The 21,991-nt window shown below is 40.4% G+C and overlaps 2 protein-coding genes across 2 annotated transcripts in view; both read right to left on the bottom strand.

Moving 5' to 3' along the window:
- Positions 1 to 695: 695 nt before the first annotated feature.
- Positions 696 to 21,991, bottom strand: part of LOC129765332 (WD repeat, SAM and U-box domain-containing protein 1-like) — a 63,867-nt gene continuing 42,571 nt past the window's right edge. The window contains exons 5-8 of the mRNA XM_055765508.1: positions 10,813 to 10,902; positions 10,517 to 10,754; positions 10,077 to 10,408; positions 696 to 1,306 (exon numbers count right to left, since the gene is read on the bottom strand). Coding sequence (XP_055621483.1) covers positions 1,140 to 1,306; positions 10,077 to 10,408; positions 10,517 to 10,754; positions 10,813 to 10,902 — 827 coding nt within the window. The 3' untranslated portion in view covers positions 696 to 1,139. The remainder of the gene's footprint in view (positions 1,307 to 10,076; positions 10,409 to 10,516; positions 10,755 to 10,812; positions 10,903 to 21,991) is intronic.
- On the bottom strand, positions 13,499 to 15,086 carry LOC129765333 (tubulin alpha-4 chain-like). Its single transcript, XM_055765509.1, has one exon. The coding sequence runs from the start codon at positions 14,951 to 14,953 to the stop codon at positions 13,592 to 13,594; it is 1,362 nt and encodes a 453-aa protein (XP_055621484.1). The 5' UTR covers positions 14,954 to 15,086; the 3' UTR covers positions 13,499 to 13,591.

Below are 21,991 nucleotides of genomic sequence, written 5' to 3'. Positions count from 1 at the left end.
GTGTACCGTGCAAGGTGTGCCTTCATTAGCAGTGCAAAATAGTGAAAACTTGGGGTTTTTACAATTCAGAGCAATTGGTTTCCCCCCAAAAAAAACATCACCAAAGTAGAACTCCCCCGAACGCATGGCTTCCTCCAATATTCAAATAGAACTGTGAGATAACTGTTCTAGTGTGTACACAAGATACAACTAACACGTTGCTGAACCCATTCTCGGTACAAGTTGTTTGCTGAGAAGATGGTAGATAGAATGGTGAGAGTAGTCATGAAGTTTGTCGGGTGCAACAGGTATTTCACACCGATAGATAAGAGCCGCGAGACTAACTTCTGAGGAAAGGAGCTGAAAGTGTGATGTACATGTGATAACAATACGATAAAAATGAAAATGTTCCAGCACATGCAGCGCCAGTTATTGGCTGGCTTTCAGCGAATATGGATATACTTAGACTATTTTATTTGGTGGAATCGGCATTCCAAAGTCGAGAAGACCCTGCGAGAAATGGTCAGATAAGATCAGATATGGTAATATAACGAATTGGCGAAGCTTCGAATATGAAAATAAAGAGAGCTATCCGTCGACAGTAGGGATATGATTCACTGTCATGGAATTGCTCTCTTTATGTACAATTCGATATTCATCAAATATTTCACATCTCACGTGGTCGATTCTGTCATCAGTTGAATAACTTACTGAAATACAAACCAGTATGTATATTTATCGTGAACAAATCTCACAACAAGAAAGTGACGCAAACAACGATAAGTTCTATGGGTTTGTTTAGTAATATTGTTGAATATTTAGGCACTTGATTGATTTTTGAATGTAACACACATTTTTCACATCTCACTTGTCATCGCGAGTGCTGTCATCGTTCGTCATCATCATTGCGCTTCTGTTATCGCACATTCAGGCTGTGGTGTGGGCCAAAACTCTTAGCAATACCTTCATAAAACACTTGCACCTCACTGTTCTCCGCATCATTGTGGATAAAGGCGACAACATCTAGATGAATAAACAAAGTTGCTGTCTGTATCAACATGCTTCTACATCTAAAGCTACACTACTCCTGCTGCTACATTGTACATCATCATTTCAAATCCGTCGTGTCATACAGCGTTTTTAGAAAATGTGCAAAAAACTCATTCGAAGCTGTCCATATCCAACGTCTTGAGGTATTCTTCAATTTTCTGTTTAAGTTTACCATTTGCTACTAACTCATCGGACATTTCCATGTTCGTCATTGGAGATATGAACTTGCCGCGATTGAACCACTCCTGGATTGCAGTGCGCTCATACGTAAATCCATCTGAAACAAAAAAAAATACACTAGGTATAGATTTATACACAAAATTGGTGTTTCGGTTTTTTTGAATTAGAGGTGGTAAAATTGTGAAATGAAGACGACTGATTCCTCACAAGAACTAAAAATTCTTTATATATAAAAGAGACTTTTTCCCACGTACGTATAACTCATCATCACGGGAGAACGGCTGATCAGATCTACGTCGTCCATATATTTTGTGAGTTTTTCTTCACCCAAATTAGAATGATAGAGTACTTTGGAAAATATTTGAGATGATTGGAAAAATTCGAAAAAATTGACAATGCATATCTTTATATATATGAAGGATATTTAAAATAAAAAGGGAAATTTCGAAAATAAGAGGTACGTCGTTTTTCACTAACCAAAGTATTCTCTAGAAATACATTATATGACAGAACAACGTTTGCCGGGTCAGCTAGTATATCAATAATTGTCATTGCCTTCAAAGCAATTCATTTTTTACAGAATTGGTATTATCATCATAACTGACTTATTTGCCAAGGTCTATTATGCACACCCAACATTAATTTTTAGCACATGTTTTGGCATCCAAATTTATTACATTAAATGAGTCTAAAAATATCAGAAAATGCGCTACTCCCCAATTTTATCATTTGTATAATATAAATGCTAGAGCAATATAAGGTCAATCCGAGCGAGCGAAACATTGCAAATAAGCAAGTACTAAAGCTTTTCATATTGTTTGCCAAATAGACGGCCCCGGCCAGACCGAGAATTATATAGATACTCGTTTATGCTCTTCTCTTTACTCTTAGAAAACACTTTCCAACATTTTATAATGAGGTGTAATATTATCACGCATTTATACAACAGCACCAGTAGCTAGGTGGATAGCGTGGTCGTGTTAAACAGCTTTGCATTTCATCTGGCCTTGTTTCGATCCCTGTTGACATCGTATGGATTTTGTACAATCCCAAAAGAGATGTCTTCTCCCATACATACAAACATTTTAAAGCTATTGAAACAGCTCATTATTTGCTCATTTAACCCTTCAGTAGACGAAAAAGCGTTCTCTCTGCCGAAGATGAAATGCTTTCTGCCAACGCTAGTTTGGGTGTACGAAATAGATCGGTGTGTTCTCCACCAATTCGTTTGATGGTGATACCTACTTGTTACACATTTCTCTAAAAAAAGATTGTTTCTATAGAGACAAAAAACTTCAAATTGACGGTATTAATTGGCATGAATTTGTCTTTTTTCAAAAAATAATTTTTAGTCATCTTTATTTGAATATCAAAATCGCCTAACGGTGTTGCATAGCATGTTCATGACTACATTACGTGAAATTATTCGTTTGTGGAAATTTTTCAATGAATCAATTCTGGCATGCACGATGTGCCATGTTGCACCTTCTTGTTGAAACCACAACTCCTCCACATTAAGGGCACTCGATTGTGATACAAAAAAAATCGGTTATAATGATCAATTTTCAAGGCAAAAAGGCCCATTGAGTACACCAAAACGTATGTAATGGTGCTTCGACAATGGCACAAGATTTTCTGCACTCCAAATGTAGCAGTTTTGCTTATTAGCGTATCTCTGACGGACGAGATTTTCGTGGTTGTGGGGGAGATCTGGCGTAGTGGTAACATCCATACCTCTCACGCTGAGATCATGAGTTCAATTCTCACTCCCGACATTCTTCCAAAAATGGAAGTAAAAGTGACGAACCAGCCGAAATGTCACTATAATAGAGAAAATAGAAAAAAAATCGTAGAAGAAACTGCGAAAGTTTCAAGTGTTGTTCAGAGTTTGTCATGATGCAATGGCAAATCAAAATAAGCACAAATCAAGCAAAAACTAGTATTTTGCATTTTGAATGACGCAAATATAAAAAAATGTTGCAGATTTGCGAACTTTGCCTAACATTTTTAATCAGAATCCGGAATAAGAAATCAGGGTTTTCTCGGGATTGGTTTTACTCCAAATTTGAAGTAACTCAAATCTTGATAAATGATCTTGGTTTGTTCAGTTGAAAATATGATCATGGATTTATAACCAGATGATTATTTGGTACGTATTCAGATCTTTTCTGGATTATAACACTCACAAATATTGTAAACATCATGCTTGCACACCATTTGTATCATATTCACATATCCAAATCATGTAATTAATGCATTTCGATGACCTCAATTCTGATCATGGTTTGTTCGATTCACTGATGCTGGTTTGTCCACATGATTTCTATGGCAACTACTTGACGCGCGAAGCAGAAACAAAGTTTCTCGGTGTTGAGTGCTGTTCACTTTTAAAATGCCCAAGTAAAGGTAATATCCTGAAGAAATCCTAAATTAGGAATGGATTAATATGACGACAGTAAACTAAAGCAATAAGAAATGCAACATCTACTTGAAAATTCGATTTTTTCATTGAAAAATGGTGATTTCTGAAACCGGACAAACCATGATCATTTTTCGGACAAACAATCATCAAGACAGCACTTTCCTTCTGAGCCTCTTATTTACCTTACTTATGTCAGCCTTTTCACTCGGAGTGTCGGCATGGTAAACTGGATACTATGATGGTGGACCTGAAGATTGCTTCGGTTAGAATCTATAGGCATGGAATCATCTCTCCGGGATAGTTTTGAGCTTGAGCTTGAGCTTGGCTAGCAAATCATTCTCGTTGTACAATTTTCGGTGATTCGAGCTTTAAATGGTCAATAACGACGCCGGCCACGTCCTTACAGCCACCAGGGGAAGGGAAGGAATGTTAGTATAATATTCGCCGCCCGGAGGCCAGAAGGGTCGCCTCTATAGCGTGGTTTCCTAGAGTTTATCATGGTAAGGATGTGTGTTAGTGGGTAGGGTAATAAATCAGGATTCACTGTGGTAAGTGATGAGATCTTGTGTATGCGGACTTTCAACCACTCGACGAAACTATATTCTAAAAATCGATTATGTTTCGATTACCCGAAGGCCGGACGATATAATTTGGATTCATTGTGTGTCTAACTTTTCAATTCTTCATATATTTTGACACCCGACGACGGAGGTTATCCATAAGAAACCTAAGAAGGTCACCGGAAAAACCTATGTACTAAAGCAAACATCGCATATTTTCTGATTCTTCGAATTTGTCATACTAGACGACGAAGAATCCATGAGAAACCTGAGAATGTCACTGAGAAACTCCTTTATAATAAAAACGAACTTACAATACACCTATAGTTTTTAATTCTGAAATATTTTTATACCCGACGACGGAGGATTCATGAGAAACCGAGAAGGTTAATGGGAAACTCCTCTACAATAATGTTAACCTACAATATATTTCGTGAACGCTCACGTCGCATACTTTTTAATTTTTGACATATTTTTATAACCAATGGCGGAGGATCTAAGAGAAACCTGAGAAGGTCAACGGGAAATACCTCTGCACTACAGCAAACATTGCATACTTTCTGATTCTTCGAATTTTTCATACTGGACACCGACAAATCAATGAGAAACCTGAGAAGGTCACCGGAAAACTCCTCTGTAATAAAAGTGAACCTGCAATATCCGATATATTATATCCGACGATGAAGGGTCCACGAGAAACCTGAGAAGGTCACCGGGAAACAATAATGTTAACCCATAACATATTTTGTGGACGCTCACGTCGCATGCTTTCTTATTTTTATAATAGTTTTACACCTAACAAAAGAAGTCCACTAAAACTTGAGAAGTTCACCGTGAAACACCTCTACGCTAAAGCAAACTTTGCATACTTTTTGATTTTTTTTATATCCGACGACGGAGGATCCATGAGAAACCTGAGAAGGTCACCAGGAAATACCTCCACAAAAAGCGGAGCCACAATATCTCTTGGACTATCGCGTCGCAATTTCTCTAAATTCAATTGGATCGACGATGCACTCCGTCATTCATTGCACTTAGCAAGCTTTATCGCATCTCAAACATAGCGGCGAAGGATATTTTTGGACAGCCTAAGAAGGCTGAGGACCCCTCTATTTCCGGTCACGAAAATAGGACTATAGATAAAATAGTAGGGCGATAACGTTTATGTGCGTGATTCATCACGCTCTTAATTTCTGGTGTTTGAGTTCTTCTTGAGCACGCGTGCAAATTGGGAATCTGAAAATCTGAAAGAAAAACAGGAAGTGGGTTATATCTGTGGTATAACCGCAAGGGTGACGTAGGACTGTCGTTCATTTAGTGATCATTTGTTTTTAGTTGTATCTGAATCAATTCTGAATGAATGAATAAATGAATATTTGGGGGACTTCGAAAACGAGAGCGTTATGTTAAAGGCACAATATTTAGCAAAAGAAGCAATCACACAAAAGATGTGTAATATATAATACATTGCTTTTATTGTGATATGATTTGTATTCCACTCCAATAGACAAAATATCTGTTGAATCAAATCAGTCTACATAATTTTTGCGTTCGCACAACACCCATTTCTCGCTTGAGAAATTGTTGAGTAAACATCGTTTGCCAGTACGCGTAGAGCGGGAATTCCTTCTTAATATTCATGGCACTTCTAATAAATTGCCGAAAGACGTGGTCTTACGTTGTTCGTACTTGATTGAAAAATCACAAAACCAAATGTATTTGGTCGCAGTATTATATAGACAGAAAACATTAAAATAAACTCTACCGCTTGAATGTAATTTTCAATTCCAAGGGGAACTGGTAGATTATTTTTCAGCAACGATGACATCTTTCCGGAATTTTCCCCATGCTGGATGGCAACCAAACGAAAATAGTTCCGCGCGTGTATGTGTCTGTAGCGGCTGCTCCGATGCCTCAAGCGGAACCGTTTTTCGATGCTGATGCTCTCTTGGTCGCCTTCTCTTCTCCTCCTGATGGATCGGCTTTTCTGCGCTTCCTCACAGTTCGAAACAAACTTAATACGTTTCAGGTCAGGTCAGGTCAGGTAATGAATCACTCGATCCTTCGCCGTCCTGCTCTTCCAGCAACGATGTTGTCCAGTCGATGTTCTCGCGAAAAATGAATGTGTTTCACCACCAGAATATCGCTCAAGTATGCTTTTTGTCCGTGATTGAATCGAGAGAAGGTGTGGTTTACGATTGCAATTTGGAAGACAAACTAGAGGCGAATGAACTCTCTGAGTTTGAAATTTTCAGCGACTGAGCAATAATCGATTGAAAATTATATAGGGTTGAGGAAAAATGAATGTCGTATTTCTGATTGAAATTTGACGCTTTATTTAACATACTTAAAATTATCCAATTTAAGTCAAATATGCGCCGTTTTGTTCGCAAACTTGTTGCCATTTAGAAGGCAACTTCATAATCCCCCCTTATGAACCCCCCCCCCCCCTCCTTATTTGCAAAAAAACTCAGACAGACAGTTTTCGCAAGCCTCTTTTGAGGCCAACTTAGTATCACCAAGAGCGTTTTGCATGGACCGGAAGAGATAATCACTTGGAGTCAGGTCCGGAATATACGGTGGGTGCAATAGGACATCCCATCCGAGCTCCCGTAGCTTCTGGCGGGTCATCAAAGATGTGTGAGGCCGAGCGTTATCCTGGTGGAAAACAACACCATTCCTATTGATCATTTCTGGCCGCTTCTGGTCAATCGCCTTCTTCAAACGGTCAAACTGCTTACAGTAGAGAACCGAGTTAAGGGTCTGTCCATAGTTGAGCAGCTCAAAGTGGATGATTCCGTTCCAATCCCACCAAACATACAGCAAAACCTTCCTGGCCATCAATCCGGGCTTGGCGATAGTTTGGGCCGGCTCACCGCGCTCCGACCACGACTTTTTTCGCTTTAGGTTGTCGTACGTGATCCACTTTTCATCACCAGTCACCATCTTCTTCAAAAATGGGTCGAGTTCGTTCCATTTCAGCAGTGCATCGCAGGCGTTGATTCGTTCTAAAAGATTTTTTGCGTCAACTTGTGTGGCACTCGTGTGTGTTTCCAAACGGTTTTATGGTCTATACCCAATCGAGCGAGTGCTCAAATGCCGGTCTACTTGGATGATTTCAACGATTTTATCGGATTCCACGACGATTGGCCTACCAGTACGGGGTGTATCTTCGACATCCACTACACCAGAACGAAATCGATCAAACCAACGCTGTGCTGTGCGAATGGTTACAGTATCGGGTCCATAAACTACACGATTTTTTTCGGCCGCCTTCGTTGCAGTTTTACCTCGCAGGTAGTAAAAACGTAAAATATGGCGAATTTCTTGCTTGGTGGACTCCATCTTTGACGCGCTATAACTTGAGACTGAAAAGGACAATCACAACACTGTCAAAACGACACTTGTAGCACAGATTGTCGTCTTTCAATAGCCGTATGGTATGACCCGATGAGATAAGTACAACACAAGATATGTTTAAGTGTTGCCATATATTGACAATATACGACATTTCTTTTTCCCCAACCCAAAATGATTTTCGCGATGCGGAACATTTTCCGTTGCTCGCGCATCCAATATTGGATACGAAAATATCCTACTGATGGGGAAGAATAATCTTCAGAAACTTTCCTGTTAATTAATTGCACTTGATCGAAAAATCACAAAACCAAATGTATTTGGTCGCAGTGTTTGTTTTATGGATAGAAAACTTTAAAATAAACTGTTTCGCTTGAATGTATTTTTCAATTCCAAGGGGAACTGGCAGATTATTCTTAAGCAACGATGACATCTTTCCGGAATCTTCGCGATGTTGGACAGCAACCAAATGAAAAGAATCCCGCGCGTGTATGTGTGTTTGTGACGGCTGCTCCGATGCCTCAAGCGGAACCGTTTTTCGATGCTGATACTCTCTTGTCGCCTTTTCAGTGGCCTCACTCTCTTCCTGGTGGATTCCCTTCTGGCCTTCTTCTTCTTCTTGTATGGCGTTAACGTTCCCTGTGGAACTTTTGCCGTCTCAACGTATGTATTAACTAGCGTCATTTAATAATACTTAGTTGAGATTTCTTAAGCCGAATAACACGCCTTGAATGTATTCCGAGGGGCAAGCTCTAGAATACGCGTGACCACAGTGCAAGTCGAAGGAAATTTCTCTGACGAAAAATCCCCCGGCCAGAACGGGAATCGAACCCGAACACCCGGCATGATACTGTGAGACGCTAACCACTCGGGCACGGCTGGCCTTCTGGCCAAAGATTCACAAATAGTCTCTTGGTGACACCGTTCATCAGCGCATTCATGATGAACGAAGTTAGCTTCACAACAACAACGACAACATGCTCCAATCGCTGTTCAATTATAACTGAGTGTATTTCGGTTCGGTTTCGGTTTTTGATTATAGACCTCTAGCCTTGAGAAAGACCCTTGGAAAACTTTACTCTACACCTCCACCCTCATTGCCTTGGGAAAGGCACTCGATCCCTCGTTGTTCAGCTCGTCCAGCAACGATGTTGTCCAGTCGGTGTCCACATAAAGAATGGAGTGGATTTCCAAGTGGCGCTCGCTTATATACCGATTGGTGATTTCAAAAGCCTGTTTTGAAAGCAATTTTAGGGCTATTGAACCAAGTTTTTGGATCAAAAAGTAACAAGAATATAACGCGTAGACATTTTATCTTTCTAATGAAGTGTTTGTCATACCATTTCGTTCAGTTGTTTAGGAGCTATTAACGCTCAAAATCTCGGTCTCCGACGTAACGCTTTCGGTTTTCGAAACTGTGTTTCAATATGAGTTACTATTCCGTGTTCGCTGAAGAACAAAGACAAAAATCTCCTGATGCGGAGAAATCCAATATTTCATTTGAAATTTCTTCCATTTTCGGGTTGGCAGAAAAACATGGTTTCTTTCTTGTAGCTATTGTCGCATGTACTTGGAGCAGGGTTCGGCAAAGCCATATTCACCAGAGAATAGTCACGGGACTATGAAATAAACCGCCTTCGCATTCAATTGGAAATGAGTTTTTGCTTCTTCCATCATTTTCTCCGTCAACAGAACTTAACAGTCATTCGGGCGTTTAGTTGCTATCTCCCTCTACGACTCGACTCTCTCATTTCATTCTTCCCCGCATCTTAACGCTCGTCATTTCATTTCCAATCAATTCAAATCATTTTGAGCAGTCCTAGTAGAAGCGTTTTGACTGAGACGGGAGTCGATTTTCATTCTTCATCTTCGAAAATGTTGGACCCTGGTACTCTGACTGCATACTATTATCAACTTCTGCTGATTTGATGAAATAATGCCATAAACCTGGCTGTTTGTTTGTAGGCTAAGAAATTCTTGAGTGTTTACTACTATTAAATCATTTTTTTAAAATTTTGTTACTTTTGTTACCCGGTGTTCAATCAGAAACACCGACCAAATGGTTAAAGTCGAAGATAATGAAATTCAATAATTTGAAAGGCAATACAAACTGAGTCTTTTTCACTTTGACAGATGCACGAATCGCGCGATAGCTGTCAGAAACAAACATTTGGAAAACGAACCTCCAAAAACCCTAGTTTAATAACGATAGGGCTATGCTAGGTGGCATTAGAGGGATTAAAAAAACTGTGCCTATTTAATCTCATATTTCCTACAAAAAGAATGTTTTACTGCATTCACTAGTTGGAATTTTTGGCTCATTTTATTGAGAGAGCCCAATAAATTGAGTCAAAGGAAAAAGTTTAATGTGAAAAAGATGGGATCGATTATTTCTTTAGATATTCAGAATTCTTCTGCCGTCAAATTCCAAAATGATTTAGAGTGTTAACTATTATTTTAATGTGATTATATTGGTTAATCCAACCATTTTGCAAATCAATATTCACCCTGCAGTATATATCACTTACCTTCCGAATAGACTGGATCTTTCATAATTTCGTGTGTAATTGGGCAGATAAACTCGGGTGGAACGTCGGACACTTTGGTAGCCAGCGTGAACAGCAGCGACCGGATGCCGGTGATATGCGAATCGATTGTAAAGTTATTGGTTAAATCCCATATGACCACCGAACGATCATTCGAGCCCGAGGCAATAACAGATGAATCAGAGTTGATAGCCAAACAGTTGACATATCGCGAGTGCTCCGATAGTGTCTTCAAGCATTCTCCCTGCTGGTTCCAAATTTTTAATTTCTTATCAAGACTACTTGATATCAGCAGCGTTCCGATGCTGTTGAACCTGGGGAAGAACGTTGAATGACATCAATCGATTGCTGGTAGTATTCCTTCAATTTCAATATCGATGAACGGTTGAACTGATAAGCCTGTGTATTGCAAGGTTATTTACCTGACGCATGTCACCGAGCTGCCATGGGCTGATATTGATTGAACGCAAGTTGCGTTCATCACTTCGGTACTGTAGATTGTCGATTGGCCCGCAAAATGCTCCTGTGGTGTCGATGGGATTAGACGTGATATTTTGCTCCTGTTCACATTCGATGGAATGTAAAATAAGCGCCAAATTTTTATCAAGTGATCAGTCCCACAGGTTGCAACGGTGTATATTACTGAGCAGTTGTCGGCAGCTGCAAGAAGTGATGGATGGGTGTATCGGGTTCTAAAGCAATAGCACTCTGTACTTACGATCGATGTTGATTATTTTACAAAAATCAGCGGCAAGAACACCCATATCATGGGCGGCATCTATTGAACAGTCAGCTTTCGTTAGATCCGCTGGGGGTGGTAAAAAATGACTTTGAGTCAGAGTACTTCTACAGAGTAAGCATTAATGGTGATCGAAAGTTATATTTTATTTGAGGCGATGAAAAAATATTTATTTTGAGTAATATATACAGTGCATGTCATGGAAAAGATTACTTCAATACAAGGAGATACCATGCAATATGGACAGTCCAGCCCTCGTATTAGCAGATTAATTTATAGTATAATGGATCTCCGAGACATCTGTAAAATTTTATATTGATACCTTATATGGAACAAACTAGCTGACCCGGCGAACTTCGTCCTGCCTAAAATAGATTTTTGATATGAAAACATTCGAACATTCGCATTTTCTTACTAAGCACGATCATGAGTTCAATCCTAGAACTATTCATTAATCGATCTTTTTATTAACCGTTTTAGAAGTTTCTCTTTATCTAACAATCCATCGCCATTTACGCTTCATACCAACGAAACATAAAAAAACAATTCCGTCAGCTCGAATTTCAATGGGACTAACAACGCCTTCAACTTCAAGACATATGGGAATTCAATTTTCCGAATTTTCTCATTTTAGCTATCCATTTTAATTTATATTAGGCTGTCAAAAAAGTCCTGCGTTATTTTTTTTGAAATTTCATTTGTTCATAAAATTAGTTACAATCATCTGTTTTAAGTCAAATATGCGCCGTTTTGTTCGATGACTTGTTCCCAACGAGATGCCAACTTCATAATACCCCTGTTATAGAAGCTCGCTTCCTTATTGGCAAAAAACTCGGATAGCCAATTTTCACAGGCCTCTTTTGTGGCTAACTTCTGACTACCTAGCTCGTTCGCCATGGACAAAAACAGGTGGTAGTCACTTGGTGCAAGGTCCGGACTATACGGCGGATGCAAAAGAACCTCCCATCCGAGCTCCCGGAGCTTCTGGCGCGTCACCAAAGAAGTGTGTGGTCTGGCGTTGTCCTGATGGAAGACAATGCGGCCTCTGTTTATCAAAGATGGCCTCTTCTTCATGAGTGCTACTTTCAAGCGGTCCAGTTGTTGGCAGTACAGGTCCGAATTGAGTGTTTGGCCATAGGGAAGCAGCTCATAATAGATTATTCCTTGACAATCCCACCAAACACACAGCAGAACCTTCCTGGCCGTTAATGAGGGCTTGAAAATTTCGGTAGAAGTAGTTTAGAGTGTATTGTTTACACTGTACAGTAGAACCCCGATTATTCGCGAGTGGATGATCCGCCGTGTGGATTATCCGCTGAAGCGAGTTCTATAGTAATTTCATAGAACTTTCCGAAATTTGTTAGTCAGCATTTTTAGTTATTTATTGCGTTATCCGCGTTTCTCGTTATTCGGAGTTCTACTACTCTCTCATCGGGACATCGGAAAACAACTCGGAATCGTGTAGTCAACGGTGAGTCGGGTGGTTAAACGTTACTACGAAACTCTGGGCATCTAACGGAAAAAGAAATGCGGTAAGAATGAATGTTCTATTAGTTTTTTTTTGTCTGTATTTTAGTGACTTTCAACTCATTTGGCTGGTTCGTCACTTTTATTTCTATTTTTGGAAGAATGTCGGGAGTGAGAATTGAACTCGTGACTTTTAGCGTGAAAGGCATTGGTGTTACCACTATGCCAAATCGCCTTCAACATGTTCTATTAGTGACAAGCGTGTCGTTCTCACGACGCTCTCGCGTTTAAGCGGAATCCCAATACTTCGGCCAGGGGTGTGGCCTAAAAGTTGAATCTGTCCAAGTCTTTCGTTCAGAGAGCCAATGACCGGGAGAGATTGCATACGTAAAAAGTAGGTACAGAAGGCTTCAATTCGTGACGAAGGCGAAATACGATGGGAAAGCCACGGGCCCAGAAACTGTACTGCCAGATGCTGACAAAGGAACAGAAACTTTCAAAGAAACTTTCCGGGACTGTAAAGGGGCAGATCTACCTCAAGGAGAATCTACAGAAGCGTCTGTTTCCTTTGTTGAAGCAATACGAGGACACTATGATCTTCTGGGCGGATCTAGCATCGTGCCACTATTCTAAAGACGCCCTGGAGTGTTACGAAGCCAACGGGGTCACTCCCGTACCCAAGGACATGAATGCCCCCAACGCACCAGAACTAAGACCCATCGAAAAATATTTGGCTTTTATGAAGCAGGCACTACGGAAGCGTCCCAAGGAGGTCAAATATAAGGAAGACATGAAGAAAAAGTGGGTTTCCGTACAGGAGATCTGCTGCCAGATGTTGTACAGAACCTCATGAGTAGAGTTAACCGTAAAGTACGAACATAGGTTATGGTATTGAAGTTGAATGAAATGAATATGCCAAAAACTTACTATGGGTTATATTTTATTGTCTGGAAGTTCGAAAAGGATCGGTCAACAAGGTAATTTTCAACAGCGTTTTTTTTTATCTGTGATGAAATTTGATGTGGGGCACCCTTTACGATAGTGATTGGATCCGAGACGATTTGAGGCGAATTTTTCGACTCGTCAAATAAGATAAGGTCCAAAAATCGTTAAATCAAACTATGTTACTGATGTTTCTTACACCATGTTTCGTTTATTCATTTTTAGAGAGTTTACTGTCAGTACAATGAAAAACGTATTTGGTTTAGAATAAATATTTCTTTTATATATTTTCGGCAATAATAAACATTGAACAACAAAAGTTGTCCACTATTTCACTGTTGATTTCGAGTCAAAATTCAGTATCTGATGAGTTCGTTGGCGAAAGCTGATCTCCGCCTTCTTTTTCCGCCACGTGATAATCCATCTCCAGTGCGGCCAAATCTTCCCGCGCTTCCGCAAACAGCTCCTCTTCCATGCCTTCGTTCACGTACCAGTGCACGAAGGCTTTCTTCGAGTACATAAGATCGAACTTAAAGTCCAACTTTTGCCACGCTTCCACAATAGCAGTGTTGGAAGCAAGCATCGATATTCCTCGGGTGACGGGTGCCAGATCTCCGTCGGGAATCATAATCGGGCGCTTACGGTTGATGCCAATTTTAAACCCAGTGGGGCACCAGTCGACGAAACGAAGCGATCGGCTGTTCTTGATAGCAGCAACTGCGGCGTTAATATCCTTCGGCACAACGTCCCCCCGGAACAGCATACAGCAGCCCATGTATTTGCCGGAGCTCAGGTCACACCGTACCAGCTGATTTGCAGGCTCAAACAACTGCCAGGTTAGGTCGGATACGTTCATCGAGGCGTGGTTTGCCCTCTCAATAGGAATTATCGGTGAGAACGATGCCAACGGGAAGTGTATCCTGGGAAACGGTACCAGGTTCGTCTGGAATTCGTTCATATCTACGTTCAATGCTCCACCAAATCTCAGCGAGGCTGTGATGCTGGATACAACCTGACTGATGAGACGATTCAGACTTGTGTACACGGGACGATCTACGTTTAACCTATTGTTGCAAATGTCATAGCATGCCTGGTTGTCCACGAGGAAGGTACAATCTGTGTGATCCATCGATTGATGGGTAGTGAGAACGGAATTGTACGGTTCAACTACGCTAGTGCAAATGTGTGGCGACGGATAGATGGCCACTTCCAGTTTGCACTTTTTCATAAACTCATCCGCCAACTGTTGCGTCAGCAACGATGTGAATCCCGAACCAGTCCCACCGCCAAACGAATGGAACAGGAAGAATCCCTGCAAGTTGTTTGATTCTTCCGCCATTCTTCGGATTACTTCCATTGTTCCCTCGAGAAGCTCCTTGCCGATGTGGAAATGACCTCGGGCGAAATTGTTCGCAGCGTCCTCCTTTCCACTGATAAGATTGTCCGGTTGGAATAGCTGCTGGAACGGGCCTTTTCTCACCTGATCCACAACCGAAGGTTCCGTGTCGACCAGAATTGCCCGTGGAACGTAGCGATCGGCTTCCGTTCGTCGGAAAAATGTTTCACAGAAATTATTGGTATCGTCGATTTCCGGTTTCCCATCGCGGTCAATTTGGTGCTCTAGACAGTACAGCTCCCAAATCGAGTTTCCCAGCTGGATTCCGGCTTGGCCGATATGGACGGATACGGTTTCACGGTTGCTGAAGCTCATTCTGTGAGGCTCTCGACTTTTCTCTTTTTGGTTTTTCTTGCGGAAACTCTTGAACGTTGAATTTTGAAGATTCGATTGGGAGATTCTTTCGCAACGTCTGCTTCACTGAAAATTTGAGAATTGAATGAAGATTTTCAGCTGCAAAAAATACAGATTGCTTTGTTTTCGAGAATTTGCTGGTGGGAGGATTTCAACCAATTGTGAAAATTTCCAATTGTTGGAAGCACAAGACGGACACGATATGAAACAGATTCGGACGATGGTCTCTCTGCTTCTATCAAAAATTAATTTAAATTCAAATTCAAATTAATCGTGTATATTATGAAGGATGGTTTCAAACGATTGCATAAAAATTGTATAACTTTAGCTGTCAAATATTTTGCCCTAGTTAAGTTCTTGGAATACAGTCCTTCAACTTTCATGGGATGTTCTTGATACGCGAGAGACTCTCAATCCATATTCGCTTTACGAAGTGAACTACCGATATCAGTAGCTAAATAAACACAAAGCAAGGCAAATTGCCCAAATATAACATGGATTGGAACCAGAACCAAAATAAGAAGCGTAGTATGAAAGTTTAGACGCGTTCTTGTGTGCACTCTAAGAACTACCTATCATCACATTAGGCGTCATCCAACGAAAATCAAACCAACTCCACATATAATCACCAGTTCCTACCTCCCCTTGATCACTAAGGAGACTGCTAAATGTCGGAGACGAGTGAGCATTTATCTTTGTCAGCTAGCTTGTAGGTGTCTGTATTTCCGGATTGACCAGGAACCCAACAAAAGAATAGAGTTTTTCTGAAGCAGCCTCTTCTGTCAATACGATTCATGGGTGTCGACTGTTTCCTTTTTGGAGGGCCCGGAGACAACTAACTGATGCTGAGAAGACTACAGTCGAAAAGGATTCATGGGTACACTTTTGGGTTGCAATTAGGAGAGAGAAAGCTTCTGCACTGAAAATGGAGTGGAACGAAGCAACGGAAGAGAAAAGCTACCAGTTTCCCTGCCTGTACCATCTGTGTAGACCTGGTGTTCAATAGTGAATTGGGATGCTATGAGATGGTTAAACAATAGAAGGGTGGTGTACAAGACACGATTGCATTGTAAACGTAAGACTACGGGATTAATGTCTACGAGAACAAAAGTTGAAATTTAAGACTGAACTCTTTAGTACAACAAATTTTGACCTTCAGTTTTCCACAGCTCTCACCGCTGGAAAATATCTTCATCAGGTCCGTCATGAATTTTTTCACCTGGAAACAATCCTCTAATTCACGAAAATTAAAAATTCAATCTCCTAAATTCACTGAAACAAATTATAAAAATCAATTCGCTTTTTATCAATTCGGATATTGCTTTAGAAAGACCATCGAAATTTTATGTCCTGAAAAGAACCGATTAGATTGCGTTGTTTTGTAGAAGCGGCTGAACATGGTTGTGTCAAGATTCATTCATTCCCTCACGAGAATTCTTCGTCTTGGTGTTTTAGCTATAACAGCTGTCGCGACATCTATTTGCTATTGTTAAGTCTCACATGCTTACCAACATCGTTTTGAAGTTCATAATAGTGCAAAAGAATGCATTGTTTTGTTGATTGTATATGCATTTATTAGAGTTTCGCCAGCTCATTTGGAAAATAATAATAATATTCTTTTTTACTATAACGAACGTGACAGTAGAATTAGGTCGGATTTCAATCGTTCAAAAAAAATTACTCCGCCTGCGAATGACGGATCCATCTCTATCGTAGCATGTCCGAGGATGGATCTGAAACTATTGAGAACCAGAGCCGAAGGCCCAAAGCCCCTAAGGAGGATGGTTTTAATAGTTGTTATCCGCAAAGAAAGTAATGGATAAACCCCTAAGTCAAACAGCGACGCGACCTGTGCCGAGGAATGCGTAATAGTAATAGTAATAGTAATAGTAATAGTAATAGTAATAGTAATAGTAATAGTAATAGTAATAGTAATAGTAATAGTAATAGTAATAGTAATAGTAATAGTAATAGTAATAGTAATAGTAATAGTAATAGTAATAGTAATAGTAATAGTAATAGTAATAGTAATAGTAATAGTAATAGTAATAGTAATAGTAATAGTAATAGTAAAAGTAATAGTAATAGTAATAGTAATAGTAATAGTAATAGTAATTATTAACCCTTTGCGGTCGGAATTATTTTAACTTGCAAAAACAGTGATGTATAACTTTGTGGGATTATATGCAGAATATGTATAATTTGCAATATTATGAAAGATGAGCAGGATTTATTTATTTTTATGTAAACTTAAGACAAGTATTTACTAAACAATGTATTTAATGTGTTGTTTTCATATAAAAAAATGCAATAATTCGTATAATATCTTTCGAAACTGTCCCCAAAGTGCAGTTCAGGTGTTCGCATGTACCACAAAAATAATTAGTTTGGCGTCTTACGCCTTTCATTTATATGTTTGAACATACAATGGTAGATCACACCATTGAGGATAATGGCGGGTCCTTCGGCTGAAGGAGGCCAGGATAATAGCTCAGGATTTGGTACGTGACTTGTTCGAAGAATGGAAAACTTTGGAAATTAAACAATGGAATACTTATAACTAACGGATGGTTTATTCACACTTGATAGTTGGATTTGGAATCACAAATATTGCATTGGTAGGGATCGGCTCGTATGCACTCATTTGTTCGTATGCGTTTTATATTGTACTTCGGGGTTTTGCTCCTGTTTGTAGTTGTGTCGGGCGCTACACATTGCATTCACGATGGGTGGGGAATGGATTGGATTGGAATAAAGGATGAGATGGACATTAGAATCTATTTCATGGGACACTTGCTCCACATTCGCGCTGTCGGTCGCGATCATTTTCCATTAAGCCTTTCTGAAATGATGAAAGGCTTAATGGAAAATGATCAGCATCATTTAATTTTGTTTATACTGAATACCGTTATGTATTATTCATAGAAGCACCGTTTGGATTCGTGGACAGATTCACTAGACATAAAATTCTTTTAGAAAAATTGTGAACTGATATATTGTTGATTAAATAAACATGGCATTCACACAGTTCAGCTTGAAGCGATCGGACGCTTTGTGCTATTGTGCTCGCGTTTCGGTAACAGCTATTGTTATTGGCTGATGTTTTTTCCTCAACCAAGTGTGCTTCTTCCATCGCGTGTTGATTGTGGGAACAGTGAAGTGCGCTCAACAATTCCCATCAGCTGGAGTGAATAGCTTCTCACAGCAGATACTGGTGAAGGTCTATAGAGAGACACTTTTGATCGCCGAATCATCGCCATTTCCACCGCCGACGTAGGTGCGCTCGCTCACCAATATACCTACAGCAGTGTAACAATAGACGCCAACACGTGATCAACTGGACGGTGCAGAACGAGTCGAATATTATCTGCGCGGGGTGCGCATTTAGGTGAATGCGCATAAAAATACATTTAGAGAAAATATATATAAATATTATATTTTATTTTATTTTTTTCTTGAAATAGTATAATTTTTTATTTTATTATTGTGAAATATTTAAAAAAAATAGAATTTAAGTGCCATTTATAATGGCAGAAGGTGGGGGGTCTCCGAATATGGAGATCTCAGACAATGAAACCAATGAATCCCCCCCATCAGGTAAAAAGGGGAAAACACTTAAACGTGTTCCTAAATCGCAAGATGTTTCTTCTGGGGACGAATCAACTCATGCTAATAAGCCCCCTCATAAAAAAATCGCAAATCTCTCCTCTCCACCTCTTGACGCTCCCACCCTACCTTCGACTTCGGGTTCCCTTTCTGTTATCCCCGCTACCACTCAATCCTTACCTTCGCCTACTCCCCATGTTGTCTCCCTTCCCACTCAATCCTTGTCCTCGTCTTCCCCCTCTGTTACCTCGTCTTCCCCCTCTGTTACGTCCTCTCCCCGTGTCAAGGTCTATCCAGAAGATGCATCTGGAACTGGCCCATGGGTTGTTTTCTTTCGGCCCAAACCAAATGGAAAAGCTTTGAAAGTCATGCAGATCGCGAAAGATCTGGCAAGGTATACCTCCGTGTCGGAAATTTCGAAGGTTAGACCAAACAAATTGCGTGTTGTCGTGACTGATCGAAAGGACGCAAACAAGATTGTTGTCGACCAGCATTTTACAATTGAGTATCGGGTTTACATTCCCTCTCACGTAGTTGAAATTAAGGGTGTGATAACCGAAACGGGTCTGACGTGCGAATACATTACGAGTGAAGGTACTGGCCGTTTTAAGAAACTGCCCTCGATGACTGTTAAGATCTTGGGTTGCCGCCAGCTCGGAACAGTCTCCCATGAAGGGGGTGAAACCAAATTTACGCCGTCCGACTCGTTTCGAGTCACCTTCGCTGGTTCAGCTCTCCCGGACTACGTGATGGTAGAGAAATTGAGGTTAGCCGTGCGACTTTTTATTCCGAAGCCAATGATTTGTCAAAAGTGCAAGTCAGTTGGTCATACGGCTGCTTATTGTGCCAATAAAGAACGCTGTGCCACTTGCGGAGAGCAACATGTGGGCGAAGCCTGCAGTGCGACGGTAAAAAAGTGTCCATATTGCGGGGGAACCCCACACGTGCTCTCAGCTTGTGAAGCATACAAGAGTCGCTGGGAGAAACAGAAGCGCTCTTTGAGGGAACGCTCTAAACGCACTTTCGCGGAAATTTTGAAGGGCGCTTCTCCACTGGCTCAACAACAACAACCAATCAACACACATAATGTTTACGCACGTTGCCAGTTGACGAAATGGAAGCTGATACAGCTAACGGGGGCACGCCGCCTATTTCTCAAGGGAAACCCCCGCGCAAAAATGTGACCACTCCCAACGTTCAAGGACAAGTCCCTCCGGTGATACCCCCAGTTAGTTTGCCAAAAAAAACGAGTGCAGCGGACAAGCAAAATCAGGTTCCTCCTGGCTTCCGTGGGAATGGTTCACCTTCGAACGACCCAGCATTCGAGGGAACATCAAAAACCCCAAATGTCCCTGTTTTTCCGTCAAGTTCAACTTCCCAATCGGGATTCATAAATCAATTCAATTCATTGTCCGACCTTTTTTTTTATTTTTTTATTTAAATCGTTTATTTTTACAGGCTCAGTTACATAGGTTTAAAGGAGCCGAACTCCTTACTGTATTGTTACTAGTATATATACATTTTTCCTTAATTCTAATGTTAATAATATAGGAAACCGATTACTCGCGGTCAACTCGAGTTTAGAAGGGTGACATATTTTCTTCAGGAAAAGGAGGGGATATGAGGATATGTTGACAATGATCACACTCACACTCTCAATCACACTCATCACACTCAATTCTTAAACCTATTTTATATCTAATATGTATTTACATTTCATCTTATTCTTAAGAAGGGATCCGATCTCTCACAAAGGAAATTGTCCGACCTTGTGGATCAAATTTTCACGTGTTTTAATGTTTCCGGCTCCATCAGAACCATTGTCACCGCAATGCTTCCAGTATTAAAAACAATTTTGCAGCAATTGATGCAAACATGGCCCCTCCTTGCAATGATTATCTCTCTTGATGTCTAATTTAAATAGAGAGGTCGGAGATATCACTGTTTTACAGTGGAATTGTCGTAGTCTTATCCCTAAATTGAATACATTCAAATTTTTTATTCATAAGTTCAATTGTGATGTTTTTGCTCTGTCCGAAACTTGGCTTTCTTCGCAAGATGATCTCTCTTTCCACAATTTTAATATTATACGCTTGGACCGATATGACAGATACGGAGGGGTGCTATTGGGGATCAAAAAGTGCCACTCATTTTTCCAAATTGATCTTCCACCTATTGGTGGGATCGAAGCTGTTGCTTGTCATGCAAACATCAGAGGCAAAGACCTCTGTATTGTCAGCTTGTATTGGCCTCCGAGAGCTGCGGTTAGCCGCAAGCAACTTGCTGACACGTGCTCACTCTTTCCTGAGCCACGGTTGATCTTGGGAGACTTCAATTCTCACGGAACCGCCTGGGGGGAACAGTACGATGACAACCGTTCATCGTTGATATATGACCTTTGTAACAGCTTGAATATGACCATTTTGAATACTGGGGAAACAACACGTGTACCTAAACCACCTGCTAAGCCAAGTGCTCTTGACCTCTCGCTTTGCTCGAACTCACTATCGTTAGATTGCAAGTGGAATGTAATACAGGATCTCAACGGTAGTGATCACTTGCCAATCAAAATTTCCATCACCACTGGGTCGAATTCTTCTGAATCTATAAATATGGCATATGACCTCACAAGACACATTGACTGGAAAAAATATGCGGACGCGATTGCTCTAGCCATCAATTCCAGAGATGGTTTACCTCCATTGGAGGAGTGTAACTTCCTTTCTCGTTTGATCTATGACAGCGCAGTTCGCGCTCAAACGAAACCCATCCCAGGTTCCACTATTTGCCGAAGGCCTCCCAATCTATGGTGGGATAGCCAATGTTCCAAGCTTTATATAGAAAAATCGAATGCATTCAAAGCTTTTCGGAAACGTGGAACTCCTGAATTTTCAAACGTATTTAGCCCTTGAGAATCAGTTCAAAAATTTGATCAAAGGGAAAAAACGTGCTTATTGGCGAAATTTCGTGGGAGGATTGTCACGAGAAACGTCAATGAAAAAATTATGGAAAGTGGCTCGAAACATGAGAAATTGCTCTTCAACGAATGAAAGCGAAGAATATTCACATCGATGGATTTTTAATTTTGCACGGAAGGTTTGTCCCGATTCCGCTCCCGTGCAGAAAATTGTTCGAGATATACCACAAGATAGGTGCGATCTTGATTCCGAGTTTTCGATGGTAGAATTCTCTCTTGCTCTCCTTTCATGTAACAATTCTGCTCCGGGATCGGATAGAATTAAGTTCAACTTGCTGAAAAACCTCCCTGATGTGGCGAAACATCGTTTGTTGAATTTATTCAATCGGTTTCTGGAACATAATTGATTAGTATATTGTTCTAAAATGGAAATGAATTTCTCTTGAAATTGAATTTGTCTAAAGTGAATTTCTTGA

Source organism: Toxorhynchites rutilus, chromosome 2 (genome assembly GCF_029784135.1).
Source record: "Toxorhynchites rutilus septentrionalis strain SRP chromosome 2, ASM2978413v1, whole genome shotgun sequence".
Taxonomy (NCBI): domain Eukaryota; kingdom Metazoa; phylum Arthropoda; class Insecta; order Diptera; family Culicidae; genus Toxorhynchites; species Toxorhynchites rutilus.
Note: the sequence above shows the minus strand (reverse complement) of the source record. Positions and strands in the feature narration are given on the sequence as shown.